The sequence below is a fragment of the Genypterus blacodes genome, unplaced genomic scaffold (genome assembly GCF_046128005.1).
Source record: "Genypterus blacodes isolate CSIRO-AG114 ecotype Tasmania unplaced genomic scaffold, CSIRO-AGI_Gbla_v1 ptg000029l_1, whole genome shotgun sequence".
Lineage (NCBI taxonomy): Eukaryota > Metazoa > Chordata > Actinopteri > Ophidiiformes > Ophidiidae > Genypterus > Genypterus blacodes.
Window position 1 is genome coordinate 7113724 of NW_027466842.1, and position 27698 is coordinate 7141421.

The window sequence follows — 27698 nt, forward strand, 5'->3', positions numbered from 1 at the left end:
TATCTGCTTTGCCTTTGTCTCTTTGTGCTTCTTTCACATTCTGACCCTGGGGTTTCCTCTCCTCTGTGCTATCATTTCTGAATCCAAGACCTTTTTTTCCTCTTTATTTTTCCCAAGCATTTCCCGAATGAGCCCGGCTCTTATACCACTTGCATTTTTAAAAGAACCTCTGAATTTCCTGCCTAGCTCGACTTCTCCCCGCCTGCTTCTAGCACAAATGGCAGTGCATCCAATATTCAAGAATGAACCTTAAAAGTTTTGGCAGGCAGAAAACAAGTCCCAAAATGACTTCATATAAACTCAGATGGCGCTTTTGTTGTACGGCTTTCCAAGCTCTTCCTCTGCTACAGCTGCCTCCCTGCAAGCCAGTTAATGGATGGCAGATAACTGGCAGCAACTACACACACTCACCCCTACGGCAACAATCTGATGAAGCTCTTAAACTTGTTTCCTTCTTTCACTTGCGTCATTTTTATCCTCCCACCCTGATGAACACTGTGTCCCTTTATGTTCTATACTTACACACACAAGTTGTCACATTTCCTTTTTTAAACTATGGTGTTTTTCCCCGCTAAGGGGCCTTTGAAATACTCGCATTGATTATTTTCTCTGTCGCACACGTCTCGTGCCAAACAGACATTGACACGGAGCCTAAGGAGGAAGCACAAAAGCATGGCTAAGGAAACCAACATGTAACAACTCCAACCCACACACACTGCACACACACACACAGGGTAAGGCACACACACATGCACACGAGTGTAGATAAACACAAGTAGAGTGGATGACAAAAAAACAGCTTCTTTAAATCAAATACAGAGCACATTCATCTGACATGCTGCAGATCTTCTGTGAGTCGACCTGTGTCGAGAGAAAATAACAGGGCTCTGCGTTAAAACAGGAAATAAAGGAATTTCTCTAAATCGTACTTATATTCAGGTTCACACGTTGTAGATGTTGTGTTGTCCTAATAGCTTTCACTGCATTTTCCTCATGAAGGATAAGCCCAAGTAAGGTGTTTGGAGGGACTATAGTGTATAGTGTGTATGTGAGTGTGTTTCTTCTAACAACATCATAGCTATATGTGTATGTATGTACATGTTTATGTGTCCATGTATGAGGCAAAAGCCGTCATCTGCTTGCGTCTGTCTTCTGCAGGAACATGAAAGGCAAAAAGCTTGTGCTTCCTTCTATCTCGCTCTCTTGATCGCGCTCTTTGTTGCCGTCTCTCGGTTCCCCGCGGTAGAGAGCAAAGTTTGGAGATAAACAGGAATAAATTATCTGCTCTGCTAACACAACAACAGGACCATGAGAGAATGATAGAGCAGAGGAGAAATGGAGCTGGACAGGTTGAGCTATGCAAACATGAGCTCCTCTGACATCTGGGAGCAGCTCATATGGCTGACCATCAGCACACCTTTAGAAACCACAACTGAAACCTTATTTTATTCAAAACATGGCATTATCACGCATGGAAGAAGACAGGTTTACATGCACAGATGTTTCTAGAGGTCCTCTTAGCTGCCTAGATGGGCAGCTAAGAGGAGAGGCAGTGGAAAAGCAGGAGGAAAGCAGCAAAAAGGGAAAGTGGAGGACTTGTTAGCAAGTCTGGAAGCTGCTGACAGGCCCAGAACGAGATGTGACTTCAGTAAATCGAGCTGCCGTGAAGCAGGGGATGGTGTATTATGTCTGCTGGGCAAAGAACCGGCTGATCAGATAACAACAGATACTGGTAAGTGGATAGCTTTGCACGAATATTGAAGCAGATCACCTGGAGTCCAGTTGCCAACGTGGTTACAAATGAGCTTTTACTTCGGAGAATATGCACCGACTACCAACCAGCCTCCCCCTAGAGCTAATCAGGCAATGTATGTATTTACCATTACATACCATGGTTCATCCAAATGGCCATGACAAGTATGTAAGAGAGAGATCCAATATATTCCATGAGGAATATAGTCTAAAAGTATATAACATATATACAGTATTAACATTTTTAATTTCTGATTGAAGATATTACAAATGTGGGACGTAGAATGAGGAAGTGATGAGAACCAGCAGTGAAATCAAACACTATAAATATCACAATCGTTAAATCAATGACATTTTTAGTTTACAGTCCCCATTATTACAAAAAAAGAGTTATTATTAGTAATTATTAATTAGTTGATGTTTCAGGGTAGCTTGGGTCACGACTGCTTATGAGGGATGTAATGTAGTCACCGCCACTAAGTTAGGAACTGAACAAATCCAGGAATAAAAACATGTTTATGGTGTGATATCAGCTGTTATGTTAATATTTTTTGTCAGTTTCTTTGCAAAAAACAGCCATATATAGTTTATACCGTCATAGTTTATCAATAGGGTTAGTTAATTTTGTGAAATTTTATGACAAATAAAGCTGTTGTAGTCTTATTACTATTATCATTTCCCGTAGTTTCCCACATTTACTATTAGAACAAATTTTGTTTGGGCTTGGCAGGTGTATGAGCGCTAATGAGATCCTACAACGGTTTCCAATTTAGTCTCATGTATAAGTGGCCTAAACCATGACTACAAGCATAACCCATAACCCTCCATCAGATCACACAGGTCTGAGCTGAGACAGGTCCATTCATTACCCAGCAGTCAACCTGAGGGTCCATATTGTGTGCCATCTGTTAAGGGTGCAGGTCTACCAAGTGCTTAAGGTAAACTTTGCAGATCTTAGTCCCTAACGTCAGAGGGAGATGGATGGCTTGTCTAGACCGGTGCAGCAGATGGGCGTGGAAAAAAACAGAATTACACAGAGGTTGAGGTATACACATGTCCAGGAAAGTTCAGATCTATACTGCACCATATGTTCCTACCCTCAGGAAACCCACGGTGTGCGTAGAGTCGGCGTGCCTTGCCGTGCACGCACGCGTGGGATTCACGGCCTCTGTTTGTACAGTTACCTGCCGTGAGGAGACATCATAGATGATGGATACTTATGTAAGGGCCGTGACATGGTTAGAGTTATCTTTGTGGGAGTTAAATGCAGTGCTCTTCAATCTCATTTCTCACCCTGACCCATAAGAGCCATAAAAATACTTTTTGAGGATTCAACAGAGAGAAAAGGAGAGGTGGGGAGAATACAATATTTGTGGCCCTAAACAGTTCAATGGCCGAGGTCCAAAGACACCTGGCAGCCACCCATAATCAGGAGCACTGCTGGAAAGGTGGCCCCATTACACAGGTCTTAAAGGAGTGTGGAGTGTTTCATCTATAACACATCTAAGTGCTATTCTGTTCATTGCTCAGGTGAAATCAATTTCCTCCAATTTGTTTCATTAGAGTATCTGTTCATTATACATTTTGCTGTAAAGCTTTGCAATGCTTTTAGTAATAGTAGTAATAGCGATAAGAGTGTTGCCTGACTGGTGTTGCTCTGTATCATATCATTCAAAAGTTTAAGACAAGATCTGTTACATAATTTACTTTCTCTTCTCTGACGTGTGTGTATCTGGATACATTTCCATGTGTGTGCGTGGGCAAATATGAATATTAATAATACTGTTTAGAATTTTTTTAAAGCTCAAACAGCAGATGGAAACAGTACTGTTTTACATAAATGGTCTTATTTCACTTCTCCAAGGCAAATGAAATCTTTCCGCAACCAATGACGAGGTGGCAGAAAGCATTTCATTACTACACGGCTCCAGATGGCTTATTGCCAGTGAACATTTATACCTCGAGAACTTTAAACTCCTCCTCCTCTGCTCTACACAATTATAGCCCTGATTTTCTCACTCACCCCTTGGTCTTGGATATCACTGTCAAAAGACGCAGCATGGGAGACACACAGGTGTATCACAAGAGATATCTAGTAGTCTAAATATGTCGACACATCAGAGTCCAAATCCAGCTGTGTTTTGAAGGCTGTCATGACGGCAAAAGACAAGACGCAGAGGACAAACACGGGGAGGTGTCACAACACCTGCAACAAGCAGCTCCATTGTCCACGTTACGTCTCAAATTATGCAAATCTCTGTCATCTCTTATCCACAACACCTCACCTCTGTTTAACAGAGAACACGCTGCCCCAGCAGGTCACACTTCACCCTTTCTGCCCTTTAGTTAATATTTTGCACTTTAACTACTGTGTTTTTATTTATTATTTTATTTACTACTGTGTGTGTTTTTATTACTAGTGTGTTTTACTGTGACCTGTAATGCTGCGACGACAGACCAATTTCTATCTATCTATCTATCTATCTATCTATCTATCTATCTATCTATCTATCTATCTCAGATCTCGTACTCTGTGCCCCCGCCCCCCTAATCAATTAGTCGCTTGTTTTGCAAAAGATAGCAAGGTGAGCCATTACAAAGGCAGAAAGTCGTGCGTGAACAACAGTGCAGTATTTGAATTCATGCAGCAGCAAAGCCCCCACATGCTCACTGCAGAGGATTCTCCACAGGGGCATTTACACGGTGACAAGTCCTTATATCATAACGACTCGTATCCGCTTTCATACAGCAGATTACAGGAACTGATGCCATGAACGGTTGCCGGCTCCTGGACACCAATGAGGCTACTTCAACCTTGTAATGCCACAGTGCTCAATGCTCAAAAAATGTGCTCTTTCCACTCATCCTCTCATCCTTCTTCCTGTAGCGATGACACTCCTCCTCAGTCCGTAAGTACAAGCTTCCCTCCTCCCTCCTCGTCTCAAACTGTCCCTTGCAATGTGATCTCACATTTGCATTAGAAGAGGCTGCCCGCCGCTCATTTCACAAAGTTTCAGATTTAGTCTGGTAACTGAGCGGGAGCAGGGTCGGTTAAATGTCAACAAACTTCCTTCATCTTTTAAAGGTTAGATGACTCTGCGGTCTGTATGATTGTCAAATGGACCTTAAAACAGAATTATAATTATTTCAAGGAATATCTCAGCATACAATCCTAATTGACCTAACTGCAATAAAAAGTATATTAGATCTGACAAGTCTTTGCAATTTATGTGTGTTTTGACATTCATATATTACATTGGAAACAGATCCCTACCTTTAAGCGCCAACCTTTCAGAAGAGCATTTTTGGCTTCAATTGGGTTTCTTTGTGTTTTTTGTGTGACTTTTAAAAGGTTTTACATCCCCAAAAGAGCTGCATCCCTATAAACCTGGATTGTGCCATGTAATCCCTCAATCCTAATTAAAACCTGACAGGCGGGGGGTCAGGGATTTGAACTGATAGTGACGCTAATCTTTGGATTCATTTGTCAACTCATCCAGTCGTACCTGAGCGGAGCTGTTTGATGCGACCCTGGCTCGAGCTGGGGTCAATGGGCAGAAAGTCTTTGAACCAAGAGATCTCCGGGTCGGGGATCCCGCTGGCTGCGCACAACATGGTGGCGGTCCTGGTGCGCTCCACCACCTTCAGCTGGGGGCCCATGTCTATGCTGGGGAAGCCAAATGGCAGCAGATCCTCTGGAGAAAAGGAAAAGGAGAGGAAATAATTGAAACCTGAAATTACACCACAAAAAAAAAGAGGAAGTGAGAGATTGATAGAGTGGTGAGGTGAGGAGAAGAGAGAGGAGGCAGTGAGGCAACCTGGGTAATGCTCATAAAAAAAAATCCATTACATGTTATATTAACAGGTGAGGGGGGTTTGCGGTATTGCAAAGCAGAAACGCTGCTTTATCCGACCTGGCCATGCACCATTTCCTTCATCGGTCGTGCAACTTAGGAAGCGCTTACACACGCTGGGATGTGAGAGCTACTGTTTCCCCCCCATTAACATCTGCAGGCTCGTGAAAGTGGAGATACTGGCAAAGACAGTTGTGGCACTTTATCCTCCTGCGTCTACGCTGTGTGCTCCTTCCCGTGGCTCGCTAATCATCATATGTTCTTGGAGGCGGGAAGGAGCACAGCTAGGTTTAGTGTGCGTCTGACAAACCATTTCTAAAAGGAGTATAAACATACCGCCCAGTCAGCAGGAGTTACACTTAACGACACACACACACACACACACACACACACACACACACACACACACACACACACACACACACACACACACACACACACACACACACACACACACACACACACACACACACACACACACACACACACGTCTAAACACTCCCGCACGGTCCGCTCCAATAACCCCGGAGCAGCACAGGTGTTTGGTGACAGTGGCAGCAAACTGTGTTTTTTTTTTTCCTCAGTGCGTCCTGAGAGTGTTATGTGTTGGTAATGATTCTCGTCTAATAACTATGCAGAAGGCCGCGCAAGCACAGCAGCAGCAATTAGAAGCAGGGATCAAGAGGAGGGGCAGGGCAGAGAGGGTAATAAGGACTTGTTAGCCGTAATTGTTTAAATGTAGCAACGATTAGAGAGGCCGATCTGGGATGTGTCCGCCCGCATCTGGATATGTCCGATTACGTTGGCGGTCGTGGTTGCAGGTGTGTGTCGGTGATGCAGATGTTTGATTCTGAGGCCGGAGGCGAGATTTTGGGGTTTGAGATGCAGGTGTCGACGTCCTTGTTCACAGGGAAACGGAGGCGTGAGTGTACAAGCACAGCTGTCGTCTATTTTGGTCACACGCACACCGGACGCGTGAATGCTTCCACTATTGACTGAGTAGCTCAGTCACAAGAGTCCAGATGGCCAGACATGTAATAAAGCATCCATCAGCCCTCCTCCCTGCTTCCTCCTTTCCTTCCCTTTTTCAACCACCTATCCCTCGCTCACACATACACACAGACACCTCCCACATACCTGGAACTATAATTATATTCCCCCATTCTTATAGAGGAGAAGCAATTACAGAGATGACAACTTACTTAGCTAATAAATCCAACCCACAGGAAGCTCTCATGTGTCAAGAACTACAAGACCCACGAAAACACAGCTATCTGGAGCCCGGCATCACTGACAAATTTCAGAGCGTTTCGTGCCAAACGCAGACACAGACCGTGTCGATGTCAACTGTCTGTGTGTTTTTCCTCTGTTCTCCTCCTCCGGGCTTCCTGCTACCGGACCGCGTGACAGACACGTACCATCTGTTTCCACGCACTCTGCAGCGGGGCAGAGAGCCCAAGCTGCCACAGAATCTATCGCACTCTCTTTTCTGCGGAGATCGGCATCGGAGAGTCTCTGTCAGACGGGGTTGTGAGGCTGATGCAGGAAGCACGGCAGAGAGGAGGAGGAAGAGAGGAAGGGGGTTGAGGAGAGGAGAAATTAAATAAGGGAGGGTGAAGAGTTTGAAAGTAAAGCTCAGCAAACTAAAGCTGGCAGCAATGTGAAGGCCCGGGCTCAGCCAAACCTTAATCCCCGGGCTCAGCTGGTGATCAGGCGGCCGAGCCCCTGCTTTGAGTCAGCTACCTAGGAGACATATAAGGACCACGCTGACCCGCCCAACCTCCAATCCTGCCAGCCTTTCCCCACCGCTCCCGGCTGATCAATACTAATGACCCACCTGAATGGAGGCAGGTGATATGCTCGTTGATGGAACAGAGCGAATAAGAAAGGAGGGAGAGTGGGAGATCGATAGGCGGGTCAGGAGGTGAGCTCCCCCGAGGTTAGGAATATGTTGGAACTACATCTGCTCCCCTCTCCCCTCCCCCAACCCCACGCCTCTCTGGAGAGGGTTCAGATGGTCTTTTTATCACCCCTCTGGCTATCACTACATGGACTCCTTGGCTGTTAATAAGAGTATGCCATTGCGGCAGACTTGAAGCATGTGTGTGTGTGTGTGTGTGTGTGCGCGTGTGTGGGCATTCATAAGAGATGGCTCTATATTCCAGTCAGGTCTTTATCAAAGCTGCAGATATGTATAGTGCAGATGGACCTTGGAATGAATCATTGGAAAGAAGTGAGCAGAGATGACAGACAGACAGGTAAGACAGACAGACAGGTAGATGGATGGAGGTACACTGCAGAAAGGATCACCAAATGAATCATTAATGGAATACAAACACTGGTCTGAAAAAAACTCAACTGCTTATTTTTCATCTCTTGGTTAAATTGATAGGACAGCCTGTGGAAAATGTGCTATGTATGTCAACACTGTCGACAGCATGTGAGGGAACATTGGCATGGACCAGATAGCACTGTTCCCTGGTGTGTGTGTGTGTGTGTGTGTGTGTGTGTGTGTGTGTGTGTGTGTGTGTGTGTGTGTGTGTGTGTGTGTGTGTGTGTGTGTGTGTGTGTGTGTGTGTGTGTGTGTGTGTGTGAGAGGTTGGGTGCGTGCATTTTGGCCAGGATTTGTTTAGAGAAGGGGAACAGGCCTGGTGCTGAAAATCAGGCACAGCCAAGCAGATCTGGGCAAATATGCAACTCAAGTGCACGTGAACACACAAACAAACACACATGCACACATGCACACACACACACACACACACACACACACACACATACACAGTGAGTACATAATACATATGCTGCAAACAAACAAACAATATTTCAGTCAACAGCATTTCCATTTCCCACAAATAGGTTTGAGCACGGTGTGTGTGTGTGTGTGTGTGTGTGTGTGTGTCCCCACACACACACACACTTCCCTACAGGCAATCATCATTTGTCCCGATGCTTATTCATCTCTGGGTCCATTTCAGTGGGGAATGGCTGTTTGTATGAAAGTAGCCCGAATAAAGGCAGATCTCATGGAGGCTGATTCAGAATTAATCTGCGGCTGCTCGGCAACTCTTTAGAGGCTCCAATACGTTCACTCGTATAGACTGTGGGAGACTGAAGGGGGAGCACTTTAAATGCTAATGGCCCTTTATGATAATGGCTCACAATGCGAAGCCGAATCAGACATCATAGATCAATCGCACCAAAATCCACTTGTGCACACCGTTCTGAGCCCACTGAGCCCCACCGACCCGACAGCCAGACGGTGTGCTGATCCCTACACACACACACACACACATACACACACAACTCACACATAATGTAGAAGACAGACAAGCAAAAGCAAAGGGCAAAAGATTGATCTGACACAGAAAGAGAGACATGGTAAAGATAAGGTTGTGTGTGTGTGTTTGTCTGTGTGTGCCTGAGTTGGTTCTCCTCTCTCGGACTGTAATCCTCATGTAACCTCAATTGTTTTTAGACCTAAATGCTGCTTGAGGCTTGCCAGTGCAGCCGCCGCCTGAGGGGAATCACTGATCTGACTCTCCCTCTCGCTTGGATGAAGGCTGTACAACATCTCTCCTCCCATCTTCTCTCTCGTTCCCTCTTTCCCTCCCGTTCCCTTGCATCCCATTCTCCCAAAATGGGGACACGGGGAGGTGGGTATAATCAGGATTACGCTACACAGCACACACACAAAACACACGTGCACGCACATGCGCACAGTCGTAAACAAAGAAACCCATTGGCGTGTATTGGCAGTACACAATAAAGAATGAGACGCGAGCACACATGCGCGCACACACGTGTAGACACTGCTGCAGTCATGAGAATCTCTCGGCCCGAAGAGGTTTTCTAACATGCAGAGCTGCAGATATTCACATCCACAGAAAAAAGCAGTTTGGGTGGAAGGGAGCGGGGGGAGGGTGGGGCGGATGGCGACAGGGTGGGTCTGCAGACAGGCTGTAAAAATGCAAGGGGAGGAGAAACGCGAGAGTGAGGATAGATGGCGAGGGGCAGCCAGGATAGATGGTGGAGAAAATGAAAGAATGAATAAAACAAGAGAGAATAAATTAGAAACGGCTATAGCTACGGGCCAGAGAGGACAGTGGCGGGGGATCAGGGCCAGGGAGGAGGAGAAGGTAACTGGAAAGGTGACGTGTGATAATGATGGTAAAGGCGTAGAACGCAAACCTTTCGCTGGCCATAACCCTACCCTTCCTCTATCCATTAGGCAGCCTCCACAGGAGCAGGCCCACATCCTGTCGCCAGCCACAAGCCCACAACGCCGCTCATAGACGCCATTAGAGTCGGTCAACCATTATGGAAAATTACAAGATGCGGCAAAGAGGGTGGAAGGACTCTTTAGCGGAGGATGTAAATGGGTTCGTTTGGTAATGGAAATCATTTCTTCAACGTTTTCACAACACCGACCCAAAGTCAACTTCTTCAGTCATTGATCCACTTCACTATCCAAAATGCTTTCGGTGATTTTGTTTCTTCCTTTAATCGACACGACAATGAACAAACAATATGCATAGAACCTTTATTTTCTTGTCTCACCCTGCATTCCAATTTGTTATTTCCCATGCTTTGCCTTTAACATGTTTCATATTCATTGGTTGTTCAAATACTTATGTCCCCAGCTTTTAAATGAATTCCACAATCGCAGAAAAACAACAAGCTGGAGGGACTGAATTTAACAGCATTGATGGAGGATAATCTGTCATTAAGATGTGGTGTGATGTGTTTTTTTGGCAACGCAATGTGAAATAGACGGAGGCACTAAATAATAATAGCTCACAAATCGTTTCTGCATCAGCTGATTACAGAGAATCAGAGACTGCGTGATTTGATTGTCACAGAGGACATGGGACGTCATAGTACACAGATCTCTGAAAAGAGAACAAAAACCACACACACACACACACACACACACACACACACACACACACACACACACACACACACACACACACACACACACACACACACACACACACACACACACACACACACACACACACACACACACACACACACACATGCCCTCTAGGTGTAGCTTCAGCGGTAAAGTGCTGCAAGATTGCCGCCATGTGTGCAGAGATGATGGTCTTGTAACAGATGGACAGGAGTCGATTCCCTGGGCTACTCGCCTTCTGCTTACCACACAGCCCCTGCCAACTCAACTTTCATCATCCATCTCCTTCTCCTCTACAACCCCCCCCCCCCACCTCCTTCACCGCTCCTCTTCCCATTTCATCTGTTGTTTCATCCCTGTGTTGTTACTCGGCTTACCTTACACCCCTCTGCCGCTCTGCAGCTCACTGCTCTTCCGTATCTCCTCTCCCTCACCCCCTCTGCCCCTCTGTCCCTCCCCCCTCCTGGCAGAAATGAGTTGTCTGCCAAAGTGAGGCCTAATCCCCTGATTTCTCTCCATGCTGCCATCCTTCTATTCTGTGAGCCTTTCCTGCTGTGCTGGGCAGAAGGCCAGTGCCCAGAACTTCAGTTCTTAGCACTACATTAGATAAGTTTCCCTCCAAGGAGATGGTTTATATTAGATTAACACCCTCGTACATGGCCAAGACGCACTGATTAGAAGATGAGCTGAGGCTCTGTTAGGTTGCACGATAGGTAGCCAAATGGTGTTTTGTCTCACTAAGAAGGACGGTAAAAAAGAAACATTTCATCATGGAGTTTGGGTGTGGCCAGGTTGCTTTGTCACATCCACATCTGACAGCTCAGGGAACGCGGGACAACGGTTGAGGTGTGTGTTTTTGCATTTGTGTCCGTGAGTGGGCAAGGGAGGAGCACCCAAGCGGAAAAGGACAGAGACGGAAAGTGTGCAGCAGTATGGCTCAGGAAGTAAAAGACGTACACACTCTTCTTCTTTGTGTGTCTTACCTCTGATTATGGCCAGTTTTGCCGTGACGGACACTTCTCCCTCGCTGTTGCGGGCCACACACTCGTATATGTTCTCGTCTCTTGGTGCTCTGAGAGGTTGGATCCTCAGCACAGCTCCTGCACCGTCGTCAAACTCGATTGTCTGCAGGGCCACATAACCAAGAATATACAGTTAGATCAGAACACATAGACTCTATGTGTTCTGATCTAACTGTATGATCAGTTTTATTGTAGTGGTTTATTGTAATCCATCTATTACAATAAACCACTACAATCAAACTGAGCATTGTTTGTCAACTTGTTTGCTATGCTTGATTTAACCAAAAACGTAATAGCTTTTACAATGCCATGGTTTTTTCTGTTATCTGAAATAAAGTAGCAATATAGGCTATAGCAGCAGTCAGGGTCTTCCAAAATAAAGCCTTTCCTTGTACTATAAAACAACACACAAACAAACAGATGCACAGATAGAATTCAGATTAATTGATGTCAAAAGTAAATTACCTTTACATAAATAAAACCAATCTTGGCAATAGTAACTCATTTGACTGCTGAGGTTAAATTTCAAGTGCATGCACAGCTGCATTTCAGGAGGTCCATCAAAATCAATTTACGTTTAGATTCTGGACTACTGTAAAAACTACTGTAGTTTAGATCAATTCTGTCGCTATGTTGCATTGCTTTGCTCCTGAGTACTAAGAAAAATGTGCTCTGATTTGCTACAATCATGACAGCTCATCAGTGGTGTTTGGAGCCATTCAAGACACAAACCTGATGGAAAACGTCCTTTCTTAGGAGCAAAGTTGAAATAGTTTCAACTGACAAAGGAACTTTATTGAAAATACTTCCGGAACCAACGGCCATGGCAACAGCATCCCTGTAGGCACGTCTTGCTCATGGGCACTTCTTCAGAGTAGGTATTAACCAGCATTGGGGCTTGAATCTGAACCCTTGAAATGTGGCAACTTTGAGCATTAGGCCACATTACTGCATCAATATACACACAGACCTCCAAAGTAACAGGGATGTAAACATATTAACAGCACTTTGGATTAGCCTGTCTGATGGCATATTGCTCAGGGTGATAACAGTGATATGTGCATTTAATATTAAAGAAAGAATACATGATATCTACAAATATTGGAGATTCTAATCTCATTCTAATGTTGTTTTATTGGGGATAAACGCTGTGGGGTTAGGATAGAAGCATGCACACTGGATACAACACAACTGTACTAATGCATTGACCTAAAAAGAGTAATGTAGAAGTATAGTATATCTTCATTAATTGTATTTCTCATGCAGCCACAAAAGCACACTGGACATTGAGCACTGTGACAACCACCTCGATACGTTGAGAGTTGACCTTCTTGCCCTTCTTGTTCCAGTACACGACAGGTTTAGGGATGCCAGTGGCCTGGCACACGAACGACGCCACGCCCCCCGACACACCGATCTGGTCGGTGGGAATCTTGGTGAACTTTGGAGGAGCTGTGGGAGAAAGCAGGGAGGGGGAGGGGGGATGTCAAACGCCGGAATGAAAACTGACACCCCAGAAGGCTCAGAGGACGTCAAACCAATCCATCAATCACATCGACCCGACATCGATTCCAACGCAAACAACCCAAGAACCAGTAATAAGTAAGCCCCGCCCTCTCCTGACCACATCCTCTTGTGTCAGTGATTAGTCTGGCTGACTCGTTGTGATGGCTGCGTGTTGTGCTTACTTCCTGGGTATCATCTAGAGGACACACTGAAGGACTTCCTGTGGGTCATAAATAAAAGATGGGGCTGGCCCTCAGAGGAACACACACACACACACACACACACACACACACACACACACACACACACACACACACACACACACACACACACACACACACACACACACACACACACACACACACACACACACACACACACACACACACACACACACACAGGGCAGACTACCGTAGTAGTAATGCATGCAGCAGAGCTATCATGACACCCAAAGGTTTCACAGAACTGTTGGCTGCTATCTCACAGCACATTATTTCTTTATTAAAAGCATTAATAGCAGAGTGGCCATTTTGTGACTCTATACCCTTTTTCCACTTTAAACACAATTCCACTAACACAAAAACAGTAATCATCCAGTATTTCCCTGTTTCTATACCTATACTCAGTGGGCACTTAATTAGATATCCTATATAATCGTATGTAACAGCCTGGCTATACATCCCATCCCTGTGAAGCTGATAACCTTCAGTTTTTGGTGCCAGAGAGGCGTTTCATGCAACCCACTTCTCATTGTTGGAGTCAAAGTTAAAGGTGCTGTCATATGAAACTGCATTGTACTGAAATAATATGCCCCTCACATGCATGTGATTGGATTGAGCGCACGTGGGATGAGGGCATGCAGCATTTACCCTCTACAGCGGAATAAAAAATGAGCTGGCAGGACTGAGTCTATAGTTTTCACAGTGGCTGAGTCTGATCAATCTTGTGGCTTCATGCACCACCTCCATTGCTAGTCTGTGGCTTGTTGCCATGGTGCCCATCTTAACTCTTCCTCATCTACACTTCCATCCATCAGGATGACCCTCACCATAGCAACCTAGATCCCTCCTCCCACTCCCCTCTGTGTTTAGGTGGGCGAGGTCCTGCTGTGTTGGTTCGAAGACCGAACAGGAACCACGAAAAACACACATCATGCACTCGCTGGGGTATTTGCACATCTTCCTACTCGTGCGCAGGACACACAGACGAGTCCTCACCTCTGCAGCTATGGCTTCACAAAAATGTGAATAGCACGATGTAAAGATTTCACTTCTGTGTCTGCTGCACTGAATTGTGCATCTAAACTTTAAACGACGCTGATAGGAATAGAGTAGTTTCATTTTATGCCGGTCATAATCCTCCAGATGAAAGAAGCCAAAAGCTGGAGATGGTGCATTAGATTACATTCAGTCATATCCCAGCCTTTTTGATGAAGACTACTATATTTCTTGTAGTATTATAGTGTACAAAGTATTAGGTAATGTGCTCTTTACTTATTTTACTATTTAACTAATACTATACCTTTCATAGCTTACATTTCTGTCTTTCCACATATCACTCACAATTTCCCTTCACATTCCCTGTAATTCTTGGAGTTCCCTGTAGTTCCCATATCAGCTGTACTACCGATGCATTCAGTCTTTCCTGATCTTAGTGAGATGAGAGAGTGCGAGTGTCTGGTGTCTGTTGGACTGAATCCTCTTTAAGTTCACTTTTACAGAGCTCCTTTACTTTCTCTGTTCGTAACCTGCTAGCAGCCGGAAAGTCCCGTGAAAAGTAGCCGTGTGCAAGACAGACGCAAACGAGACAAACACACACTTCATCATGAAAATAGTAAATTTGGTGCCTTTTCTTTGGGCTATTTTCCGCGGTCATTGTCAAATCCTGCGTGCACTTGCTTGCCTGCAAACATCGCCTCATGTTACGGTGTCACCGACGTAAACAAACTTGACAGCAGCGTCTTTTGTTGGACTGACAGCTAATTGGCTTGTAATAATTTTGTGACGGCAAGGGGACGGGATGTCTGTGAATTTGATTGGATGGAAAAACAGGTGTACCAAGTGAGGTTGTGTTGTCAAATGTATGTATTCTTTGAATCTTTAGCGAGCTACTCAGGAACGGATGGCGAGCTACTGATAGCTCGCGAGCGACGTGTTGGAGACCACTGCTATAGGTTAATGAACGAGTTCCTTCCAAAATAAGCTCCAAGCCCACGAGCTGCAACACCGATCACAGCGCTGTTCTGTCCCTGGATGGACGCAAATACAAAACAGACTAATGAGGAGCTCCGTCTCTTTAATTGTAGGTTTGACTACTTCTGCCTTCTCTAAATGAATCACCTGTAGGCTGTAATCATGAGAAAAGTGCTGAGAAGCTACCGTGACAGGGAGCAGCAGGTGGTGTAATAGTAGAGTCAGCATCTCCATGTGAGCTCACAACCATGTGTACCTGTTTGCCACACAGCGCTTTGTTGTAATTCGTCGTGTTTGGAAAAGCTCTACATGCGAAAAATTGAATTATTCATTCTCAAAGGAAAGAATATATCATCTAAAGTCATAGATGCCAAAGAGACATTATGCTTGCATTCATCTTTTTCAGTATAATGGTGGTGACCTGATGCTGCCCAAACAGGTGATGACTGACCCACTTGAGAGTCAATATACACTGAAAGAAATTCATTTTTACTGTCTTTTGGCCCGAATAACCTGTGTCAGATTTTCTCTCTTTACAAGCTCTGAGGTCCAGACTGAATTAAGGCAGAAACAAATAAGAACACAACTCTGCCTTGAAAATCTGTGTGAAATGTGTCTTTGTTTATTGTTCTGTCATTATAGTTTATATCTGGGCAGTTAGTTTTTGTTAAAATGACTATTTTTTTTTCTTTATCGAGACAGCTGGGGAGACATGGGAGATAAGACTTTCTTTATGGCTGGATCTGCTCTGCGGGGATATACAGTAGGTGGCTCCTGAGGCAGAGATCATAAATCCAACTAGCTACTGAGTCGAGTCGTCGACCTCTTCACTGAATATAAAAATATTTCAGGTATGACATCAGTTGTAAAAATGAACACAAGAAGGCTAAAAAAATTTCAAAAATAGACTTTTCCATTTGCAAGAGCAATCATCACCAACATGTGTACACTGACAAAAACACATCTAGGAGAATGTTTTCAATGACTGTGTGCCTTTCTTTATGTGTGTGAGTGTGTGTGTGTGTGTGTGTGTGTGTGTGTGTGTGTTTAGTGACTACTGAGGCAGGAAATCTCTGGAATTGTTGTAATCGAGGAGATGATGAGGCACATGCTGATGGGCCCTCCCAACATTTCAGACCACTTTAAGGCCACAGCCCAGACGTGTACAGACGTGCATCCACACATACACGTATATATTCTCACACAAACTGTAATTTCACACTAATGTATGGAAATACAAACCACCTGTTGGTCAATAAGGAGACAGAAAGGAACAGACAGAGGAGACGTACCTGGGGCTCCGCAGATGACGCTCAAAGGTCCGGATAGCAGGAGAATCAGAGGAAGCAGCAGACAGAGGGGAGAGGTGCTGAAGCAGCACCCCAGAAAAGGCCTCCTGGACTGGGCTTCGACTCCACCCGGCCTGGGCAGAGGCATGGTGCCGCCGCGGATTGGTCAAAGACGATAGACACGGGTATGGCGTCACTTAACAGAGGTAGGCACTCTGCAGGACACAAGAAAAACATGGAGGTCAGTTGGAAACTTCAGTGAATCATACAGTGAAGAAAGTTAAAAGAAAGTCACGCTAATGCAGGATTAGGTCTTTTTATTTCTCTAGTCCACTTCTGATTTAGGATTAGCGGCTCATACCAACCGCCTCTGACTGGTACTAATACCAGAACAATGGAACTGATGCTCAACAACTATGACAAGAAACAGACTGAAATGATTTTTTGGCGAGCTGCTTCTGCGTTAATAAGTCTCCTTCTCCAAAGAAGCGTGAAATGAGTCGCAATGATACATTTTGAAGGGTTTTTGTTTCATTCCAATAATTCCATTCCACTTTATGTTTGGCCTAATTCCCTCTTAGTGTTCTGGTGCCATGTGAAGTGTTGAAATATTACAGACGGTGAGCTACAAAAATGGAAAACACTCCGAAACCATTATTTTATAAGATGTTCTCTTAGTGTTGATCCCTCCCTCTCTCTTTCTTTTGCTCTTCTTGATCGCCCAGACACAAACACACACTCATATCTGAAGGTCTGAGCATAATCCAGCACTGTCTGCTCGCAGAGATTTAGACAAGCCTCGCAGAAGCTCCCTGTCTGGGAGTCAATAACGTCTCAGTCCCCATCAAGCTGACCCACACGCTCCCACCACCCTACAGCCCACGTGTCAGATGCAGACACAGGTGGGGAGGCGAAGGAGAGGGGAGTCTTTATCAAGCTGTCGACTATCACACACATTGCACAGGATAACATATGGTCTCGAGGGGGGAGGACTTGAAGCTTAAGGATGCACAGACGAACGCAAAGTCAGAAACATTTGTGCTGATGCTTTACTAAATGAAACAGGCATTTCCAGTGACTTCCATTTTAATAGAATCCACTAAAGACTTATTGAGCTAATGACCTGCTCATACACATTACCGTCTGCCAGTTCCAACACTAAAAATAGATAATCTCAAAACATGGCTGCCTATCTGATATCGGCTCTTTCTCTCGCTGCGCTCTGCCCGCACCTTATCTAACGCTGTGTAATAGGCGGCGAATAGAAAAGCTTTCAGCGCCCTCCTTTTCAATTCAACAACGTGATAAGAAAAATCAGATCAGTGCTCATTCAGGCACCATTGGCAGCATGTTAAGTAAATTCTCCTCTTACTGAAACTCAATTTGTGATGGTTAATCTAACTAGGGATGCTGCTCTGCATGGAGCCACACGGCCACTGAAACATTAGGCACTCCTCCCATGTTCCACTGTCTGCCTCCTCTGTGCTCTGCTGGGATTATTTATAAACTTCTGTGACATGACTCTAACTCTCTCCGTCATTCTCAGTTCATCCCTTCCTCCCCCGTCACCTTTCACCTGGTGACAAAGCCCTCTCTCTCCCTTCTCATCTTCTCCCTAATCCTTAATCTTACCCTCGTCTCACGGCTGTCGCCATATTTCTAAAATCTCCCCTTCTCAAATCTCCTTTGCCTCCTTCACCCCTTGTGGATGTCACCTCCTCTGTGGCACCCTTATCATTAGTTGTTCCCTTGCTCGATCCTCTCTGACTCCTGCTCGTATCCCAAAAATCCTCTCCCTCTCCTCCCCAGCCGCCCCGCTGGCTACTCCAGCTGTTGTGTCAGTCCATGGATACGGTTCAAACACAAAGGGCTTAGAGCTTCGTCCAGCTGCGGATGATGAGGTAGCGACACAAAACAGACACGCACACACAGATTCAGCAGGAGGACGGACCGGTCTGGGCATGGGCATGTCTTTGCTTGTACGGTTCCTAATGTGGCCTACACCTCTTCTACTGCATAGAAATCAACCTTTCTTTTGATAGAAGCAGAATTCAATGCTGTGAGGAATGTGCCATATTTTGTTATTGCCACATTTTGTATGATTGAAGCCTCCCCACAGCCTCTACAGCGCCCTCACAGATATCATACCACGCTCTCACCGATCATCTGGCTCAGCATCCAGTGGATCAGCAGCACACACAAGGCGAGAGCCTGCAGGGGTCGGTCCTATTACCTTTGCAGCGTGACAACACAGATGGTCAGCCAGACAGAGAGATTGATGGGGATACATGTGCTATTTATTGCGGGGAGGCAGATAATGACGGCAGCTCAGGTGGTGAAATGCACACCGGTTATTGTGCTCCATCAGGCTGATGAAATAACATTGTTTAGGTGGCATCCAACCTCTCTGGCCCCACTGGGACTCCAGGAAAATTACATGTTTTGTTTTTCATACCTCATCCCCACCACCCTGCTCCGTCTCCTCCCCCTCCTCCTACCCACGATGCCTTTCACCACAACTGGGTTGAGATAGTCTCACAAGGCCTGTCTCCATGACAACGATCCACTGGCTCTCATTGAAGGACTAGATCTGTTTCCTGCGGCACCATGCTAGCTGGGATATTGCGTGCCTGATAGGGAGCTTGTGTTCTTTTTTGTTGCGTTGCATTAACTTGGTTCAGTTGTTGTAAGCAAACACTGTGTGTGGTACTTGGAGAAAAAATACAACAATGATCATTGTGGTATCACCAATTAACTAAGTCTTGCTATGAATCATCATTGCTGCGTGTGTCAGTTTGGAGAGGAAAAGTGCGTGTGTGTGTGTTTGTTTGTTTGTTTTTGGAACAGGGACGATGTAATGCAGCAATACAGGGAGGAGCTGGGACGGATATTACCTCAATTTTTTATGACCCCGAACCCCGTAGGCAAATGACACTCACAAATGGATGCACACACCCACAGGGCCACACACACGCACACACCCACAGGGCCACACACACGCACACACCCACAGGGCCACACACACGCACACACCCACCGGGCCACACACACACAGACACACACACACACACAATCCCATATTACCATGGCAGATGGCAAAGCATCATGGGGGAGATTGGCACTCACTCTCTCACACTTTCCCTCGCTCTCTTAAACACATAGCCCACAGACACACACACACACACACACACACACACACACACACACACACACACACACACACACACACACACACACACACACACACACACACACACACACACACACACACACACACACACACACACACACACACACACACACACACGTCGAGGATCAGACAAGCGCAGGATGAAGCATGAAGTACTGCAGGCATGAGCCGCACCACCTTGGTTACATTTTTAGCAGTGGGGAAAAAAACATATCTGAGCTTTCTCTCGACAAGAGAACACACCTGTCACTCAAATGAAGCAATTCATAGCCGTGAATGTCAATGAAGCACCAGACGAGTATGTGTTAAGAAGACGAGGCTTTACAAAACCTTTGGAATGTAGACAATTTATGCCCCACAAAGTAAAGCATTCCCAAGTCGCAATCACAAGCCATTTTTAAAGCAGCAAATTAAGGCTTTCTCCCACCTAAACCAGGGGGTTATAAATATCATATCATTGTTAAATTTATTTAATATCATTGTCAATCAAATTAAAATAATCAAATTACCATTAAAATGATTGCTGATTAAGGGCTTAAACATTTCATGATCTGAACAAGGTTTGTTGTCTCACAATAATGAGGCAAATGATAAAAAAAAAACACTAAATTACTGTGAGAGAATATTTGATGGTGAAGCTGAATTGTTACTGGGAAGAAATGAAGAAATTTAAAGAGAGTGCAGAATAACGCATTTCATTCTTTATCGATCAACTCTACGTTTTGAGTTTCTCCTCTTCACTTTGACCACGTTTGTGCTCCTCTGTGTGAAGACGCCATCACAGCCTTTTACCATGGCGCACAGCATCAGCACATCAATGAAATTACACACTCGCGCCTGTCAATATTTCCAACCGGTGCCCATTAAATAACATCTGATGTGCTTTGCGACCATACTTCATCGTTGAGACAACAAATGGATTTGTGATTGTGCAATGATGAGGACAAAGAGAGATGAATGACCAGTCTTTTCCATGCCGAATAACAACCTTATAAAACAACCAAAGAAAGTCCCCGTTTGACCTCAATCTCCACAAGAGTAAAACAAAGCCCAACACACACACACATCTTAAAAGGGCTCCAAGGTCAGACAGACTACACTGCCCATAATGTATGCTTCTCGTCTTTGGGTGAGCCCAGTGGCCAGCAGATGGACCAGCTTTCATTAAGCAGGAAGTGTATATCAAATGGTGTAAAAAGAACATATAGTGCAGATTATCACAGAGGAAACACTTTAAACGTGTTTATAGGTTAAGTGAAGCCGGTCTGGATACAGGAAGTTCACATGAGACGTTCAGGAATAAACTGAGTAAATCGAATTGGGTGGAAGTTTATGGAGCGTTATAGTATTAGATATGATATCATGAATATTAATTACCATAACATTAAATTACTGTTCAATCAAATTTGATTAAACACTCCCTTAATGAATCTCTAATGTCGTGTTGGTTTGATGAACTTATGCTTATGTGATAACTGATTTAAGGGGAATGGTAACTAAAACTGTAACTAACACAAAAATCGCGCGTGTGTGTGCGTGTGTGTTTGAATGCATCTGTGTTTGAATGTGTGTGACTTCTACAAAAGCTGCTGCTCCAGGTCTCTCAGAGGAACTTAGACTGCCAACCTATTTCATTATTCCATTACTGTGTTAAGTTTAATTTTCTACTCAAATCTCATGGTGAGATTAATGGAAGTTTACAGCATTGGAGTTCTCACACCCAGCAAAAGCTACCATTTTGTGTTAAGAAAAACGTTTTATATTTCAAATATATTTTTATGGCATGTTAATTAAAACTTAATATGTATAATATATTATATAATAATGTCATAATATGTTTGATTGCCGTGTAGTTTAAGGCCTCAGTTGTTTCAGCTGTTCTAAAAGTCCAAATTAAAATGAGCTAAAATAAATATTATTGAGGTCACCAAAAAATAAATAATAAAACAGAAAAAAAATCATAAATCTCCACAGAAACGGAAACCAAAACATTTTTAAAATTAAAAATAAAAACTAAAACAAAGAAATACTTATATTCTTACCACTGTCTCCATAAGATTATATAACCAACCAACAAAACATAAGCAGAATGGGTGACAGCGGAATATCGAGGGTTAAACGTCCACGTACACACACCTACGCAAGCAAACCGGGCTTGAGAAGACATATTTCCTTATTTCTATAGTGACCTCACTCCGTTGCCTCGTCTACCGTCTTCAGAGGCAGCCAATCTTCTGTGCAAGACGCAGGCTGATAGCTGAGTCCTTGTCAACTCACCTTCCAATTAGCATATCTGAGGCTGGCACAGAGCAAGAGTGGCTCACATACTCTACATACTAATGTAAACTCAAGTTATGCACTCACATGTGTGTCCCTAATTGTTAAACAGCAGTGACATATGAGAGAGGAAGCAGTGTGTAAATGAACTGATTACAGGGACAATTGTAAGATAGAGAGCTGATTCTTTCCATCGATACAAGACAAAAAAGTAAAGGAGTGTATTGTATATACATGTGTAAACTGTCAAATGTAGTTAGTTATATCTGTCCATCTATCCATCTACCTTTCTATTATTCACCATCATTCTGCAGTAAAAATGAGTGATTAAATACCAGGCACACACACATGCACACACACACCTCCTGCCAGACAAGAGACACCGGAGCCAATTAGTGAGTTTCTACAGGAGCAGGCATAAGACTCCCTGACAACAGTGAACACCTTCATCCTCCTGGACGTCACTGTCATCGTCCTGGCCATCATCATATTTCAGCTGCCATTCATTATTGATACGTGCCGACCATCTTTCCCATCCCCGCTTTCAACTGTTTTGAAAAACACACACATCAGTCATTGGACGAAGTAATGTTGCGGTGAAGCAGTTTAGAAAGGCTTATTGATATGTTTGTCCTGAGAGTGATAGGCCTGACAAACACCATGTGCTATTTTAATAAACTTACATTGATTGATGGCTCATATACAATGATCCAGCGGTGATGTCATTAACGTGCGCTCTGCAGTCACTTTGAATTGGATTCATCCATTTTTTGATTTGCAGGATGAATCTATGTTATGTCGAGTTATGTGGAGAGTGTGGCTGACATTCCAACACAGCGCAGCAGTCGTGCGTGGCTGTTGGCTGTTGTTCACCTGGGGCCCATACAATCTAGAACCATGGCTTTACTCATTTTGTTCCCATAAAATATCTCCCCGTCCTTTGGGAGGTGCTTATTAATTTTCTGGAGAGCTGCTGTTGTGTTTACCCAGAATCCACTTCTCTCCTGTGTATTGGTGCTGCCATGATATCACCTGTCTGGTTTGGTCATGTGATCCGCTCTCCACTGAGAGCTCATTATCTATCAGCTGCAACGCCGCGCAGCAACAACCCTGAGATCATCCATAGACAATGTTAACACGCTGCTTATACTTTAATGTGTTTGTATTTAGTTGATGGAACAAAACATAGACAATCTGCTCAACTATCACCACAATCACTGCAGCTAATTTCCAAGGCTGTTCATGTTCCTGAATTCATTCTATTTACTTGCTACACAGACAACAGGCCTTAGCAGTTGTGTCACTAACCAGCCATTGCACGACTTCCTGATGGAGATGAGATTTGTGATGCAAAATGAATTTCTCCTTGAGGGCCGATAAAGTGGTGAATAGAATTGAAAACTGGAGCAATGGGGTAGAAAAACTGCATTTGTCCTCTGTCGCATTGCTGAGTGTGTGTATCGGTAAGTGAGCGATGAAACGCCTGTCATGGGGAAAACAGAATTGAGCACAATTGTTTCCGAGCAATGATTAGCCACTTCTGATTTCCCCCATCACATAGATGTTACATCTAACCTTCTCCCTGCACTGTGGAGAATACAACAATCATAAAAACAAATGAATTTGGGCAACGTGTTGACTAGGCCCTGACATAAACACAAATTACATACACAGTCTATATTCATCTTCTGGTTCTCACATTTTGCATCTGTGATTATGTAAAATGGAAATTAGCTTCCTGGAGCTCTTTTCTTTTCCTCCATAACGGTTCAGATCTTTTAGTAAAGCGTAACTGTTTTGCTGATGCAAAATCAAAGGTAGTTTGTCATTAACTTTCAATAAATTTTACATACAGAGATGGCACACATGGTGGCCTAAAAAGAAGATGTACCAGGGCTATGTGTGTGTGTAGGAAAGGATAGGGCTTCATTCAGGCAACATCCTGATCTGTGCAACAATCCACATATTACTTCAAGAAACTATTGCATCACAGATATCTATGCATAAATATTCAAGTTTGAATAGATTCGCCCCATCAAATAATGCCACTGACCCATTACAAATACCCTATTTTATGTTTTGGAAAATGTCAAAAATATTTACGCCGTCTGTCTCTTACAAAATCATGAATCTCGCTCTCTATGCAGACACAAAAAGGCAATTCTTAAAGAGAAGCTTTTTGCGTGAAGAGTGGAAAATACTCCTAAGGGCTTGTCAGATGCTTGAAGCAAGGTGAATAGAACATTGGAGTGTATGCCTTTTAAGTGTATGCTTTTCACGTAAATCGTAACAACATTTCCTCCTCCATTCTGATTCGGCACTTTGTCTTCTGCGCCGTCATCCATCTTTCCAGTCAGCCATTCCCTCCTAATGACACCTGTCAGTCACGGATGTAACTGTCAAACTCAGTTAATGGGTTCCTTTCCTCTTCCTGTGATTGGATAATGAGCTGTACATCAACACATTGGGCCACTTGCAGCTCAACTGCCAACACAATAAACAGGTTTTAAAAAAAAAAACTATTCCTCATCAGTGAAGAAGAAGATGAAGTGAAAAGAATGGCAGTGAAATCTCTTTCAATAGAGGCTAATTAGAGAGAGCAGGGTTGAGCAGAGGACAAGGAGGAAGCAGCAATGGGGAAATGATGCCCTCCTTTACATAAGAGAGGGGGTGGGGGTTGAAAAGAGAGGTGAAGATGTCTTCAGATGTGGCAGCTACTAAAGACACAAGGTGGAGAGGAGAGGAGAGGAGAGGAGAGGAGAAGAGAGGAGGAGAAGAGAGGAGGCAGTGGAGGAGTGTGCATTATTCATCCCTGCTGACACATCACAAACTCCGATTCATCTGGAGAAGGGCATCAGTCAAGTCACAACACATCTCTTGGCTTTCACTCATATGCACATGCACACACACCACGCACAGAAACACAGAGGCATAAAGGCACCCTTGGAAATTACTTCCCTGTTGCAAATTAGAGATTTATGCACCAAAACGGGCCTGGCTAAGTGCAGAGAGATGCTACCAGAGACTCAAATTAGTCTTTTGGAGACAAAGAAGAAGAGTTTCTGTCTGATGCATGTTGCTTGTTAGAAAAAAGCCAATGCAAATGATCTGCCTAGATCTATGCAAAGTATGGTTAATACCCAGCTGAGGAGGAGATCAGTGAGTCAACTCCCAGAATAAATTATAAACCAATTTACAATTATGTTAAAATATGTGCAGATGTGCGTCCAAGTCCAAACACAAATGTAATCTGTGCTTGTGCATGTTGGTTGGTGGAGCCACTGGATAACAAGAAGAAGCTGAGCAGACTAAAGCTCACTGCACGGAAGCAAGTGAAAAGGTCAATTAATATCAATACTTCAACAACAACAAAGTTTCTGTCTGCTGGTAATACCAATGCTGGCAAAATCAAAGAAAGTCTCCTTCCTTCAAGCTGACAGGCACAACAAAGGTAAGGGGGTAGGGTAGAGTACACAGTTTCCGTCGAACTCTATGGTTGGGCGGAACATGCAACAGAACAGAGAAGCAGAGAGAGGAGCAGATAGGTTAATGTTGCTGCAGGGATCCGGCAGAAAGACTTCAATGAGGCCTTTGACGTGAAACCACAGCTGCTTCGCTGGGAGCTGGCGTCATCTAGCAATTTCGAGTCTAGATGGATCTTCCGGTTCTTATCTGCTTAGAAAGAGCAGGGAATAGTCGAGGCCTATGGTTGAACCCTGCGGAAAGCTATTTAAAAGGAATACATGCCATCAGTGATTTCATAAGCTGGTAGCTATACTGCTCCTAATAGTGCACAGATGAATACCTGTGGGGCTGTGCATCTATGGAGCAGCAAATCTGATCCCTATCTCAAACCACAGATAGGGAAATGGAAGGAGGGATTTGCCTGTAGAATTATCCAGCTCCCACATTATGATTATGATTGGAAATATACACCCCATACATCTTTCACGAATGTGGAGTTGCTTGTGTATTTTTTCCGTTAGGCAGGGAAAAGAGCTGAAATTGCCTCGTGCTCTACAAAACAGAGTAATCCATGTGTAAAAACTACTTATTAAAATAATTAGGGATGTGGAAATGGTGTGGAACATTAACCAGCAAATGCAAAGGTGCCCAGAAGAAAATTTCCCATCTGTGTGTGTATGGATGGAGACTTGCCACAGATTCACCATGACAGTGTAATTTTCTACTTCACACAGGGGCCACACACAGTAAAAAATACAGAAAAAACCTAAATAGGCAATTGGAGAGCACATGATTAAATCCCAAACAAGCAATAGCCCTTGGAAATGTGTCAGGATGAATCAATGTGTCATTAAATTACACTCTGCCTGCACGGTTGAGTGACTGCGTTAACAGCAAATCCTACCGCGTATAATTATAGACATATGAAGGGTCTATGAACGACGAGACATTGCCTCTATGTGCAGATGGGCTTGTGTTAAGCAATGCAGGGGGAGCAGCAGATGCTTAGGAAAGCCACTCTATTGTCTGGAAAATTGTCTGGAAAATTCTCCACCTAGTGTAAAAACCACTAATCTACAGATAAGACACGCATGTAGATTGACCGAGAAGACAGACCTACAGTTATGCTATGTGACAGGAAAAGTACACACAATGACATCGCCTTTATTTACTACAGCATCAGTGGAATGTTAGAGGACTTTACCTCTTGGATGCTGTACCCTCCTCTATGCAAGACGTGGCACGGAAATAAAAGCAGCCACTAAACAATTTTGACATTATCAAAGAACTAAAGGAGGCCATCTTAATGTAAGAATAACCACACTTGCAGACTACATTAACATTGCATTATATGTATTCTGAAAAAAGACAGTTTTAATGAGTGCATGAGGAACAAAGGCTTTGCCAATCTGCTGGGGTCCCTCATGCTGCCCAGCCAACAATAAGGAGGAGGAGGAGGAGGGGTGGGGGGCGCACTTATAGCGCTGTTGCCAACCAGCCTGGTGTGTGTGTGTGTGTGTGTGTGTGTGTGTGTGTGTGTGTGTGTGTGTGTGTGTGTGTGTGTGTGTGTGTGTGTGTGTGTGTGTGTGTGTGCACTCACACACACACACACACGGAGCTGCTCTCCACGCACCAAGTCACAAGTGACGCGAGAGAAATAACATCAGAAGTCTCCGGTCTCAAAACGGTGAAATTTCATCCCGGCGATACGCTTGCATCGATTTCCTAAAGCTCTATTCGACATGTGAACACAGAGCATCGGGGTGCGGTGCACGGCTACAAATACACTTCTCTGTGCGTGTGCGTGTGTGTGTGTGTGTGAGTGGGATGGTGGTTACCTTGGTAGGAAGTGCTCCGTCTTCTTTACCGTCGGGGAGATTCATGTGGGAGGTTTTGCAGCTGGAAACGGAGAGGATGGAGGTAATCCAGCGGCACCACAAAGCTCTGCCCTTTATGGAGGATGCACGCACGCATCGCCGGTGTATCCGACCGTCCTGGCGCCTCCTCGGTACCGCAGCGGGTCGCGGCTGCTCCTCAGCCCTTTTGTCGGGAAAGCATAGCTGTCCGAGCGGCCTCGGTTACTGCTGGTTGATGTCACTGATCCTCCCTGCCTTCCTCCTCCTAAATGCCCTCCTCTTTCTCTCCCTCACCCCCTCCTCCCCCCTCCCATCTCTATCTCTCTCTCACACACCGGAGCCCTCCCCCCCTCTGCTTACACATGACGTGATGCAGTCTA

At 44.5% G+C, this 27698-nt stretch overlaps 1 protein-coding gene across 1 annotated transcript in view; it reads right to left on the reverse strand.

Moving 5' to 3' along the window:
• ptprsb (protein tyrosine phosphatase receptor type Sb) overlaps positions 1 to 27533 on the reverse strand; it is a 55290-nt gene extending 27757 nt beyond the window's left edge. The window contains exons 1-5 of the mRNA XM_076145019.1: positions 27301 to 27533; positions 16534 to 16745; positions 12850 to 12995; positions 11505 to 11646; positions 5259 to 5447 (exon numbers count right to left, since the gene is read on the reverse strand). Coding sequence (XP_076001134.1) covers positions 5259 to 5447; positions 11505 to 11646; positions 12850 to 12995; positions 16534 to 16678 — 622 coding nt within the window. The 5' untranslated portion in view covers positions 16679 to 16745; positions 27301 to 27533. The remainder of the gene's footprint in view (positions 1 to 5258; positions 5448 to 11504; positions 11647 to 12849; positions 12996 to 16533; positions 16746 to 27300) is intronic.
• Between the last annotated feature and the right edge of the window lie 165 nt (positions 27534 to 27698).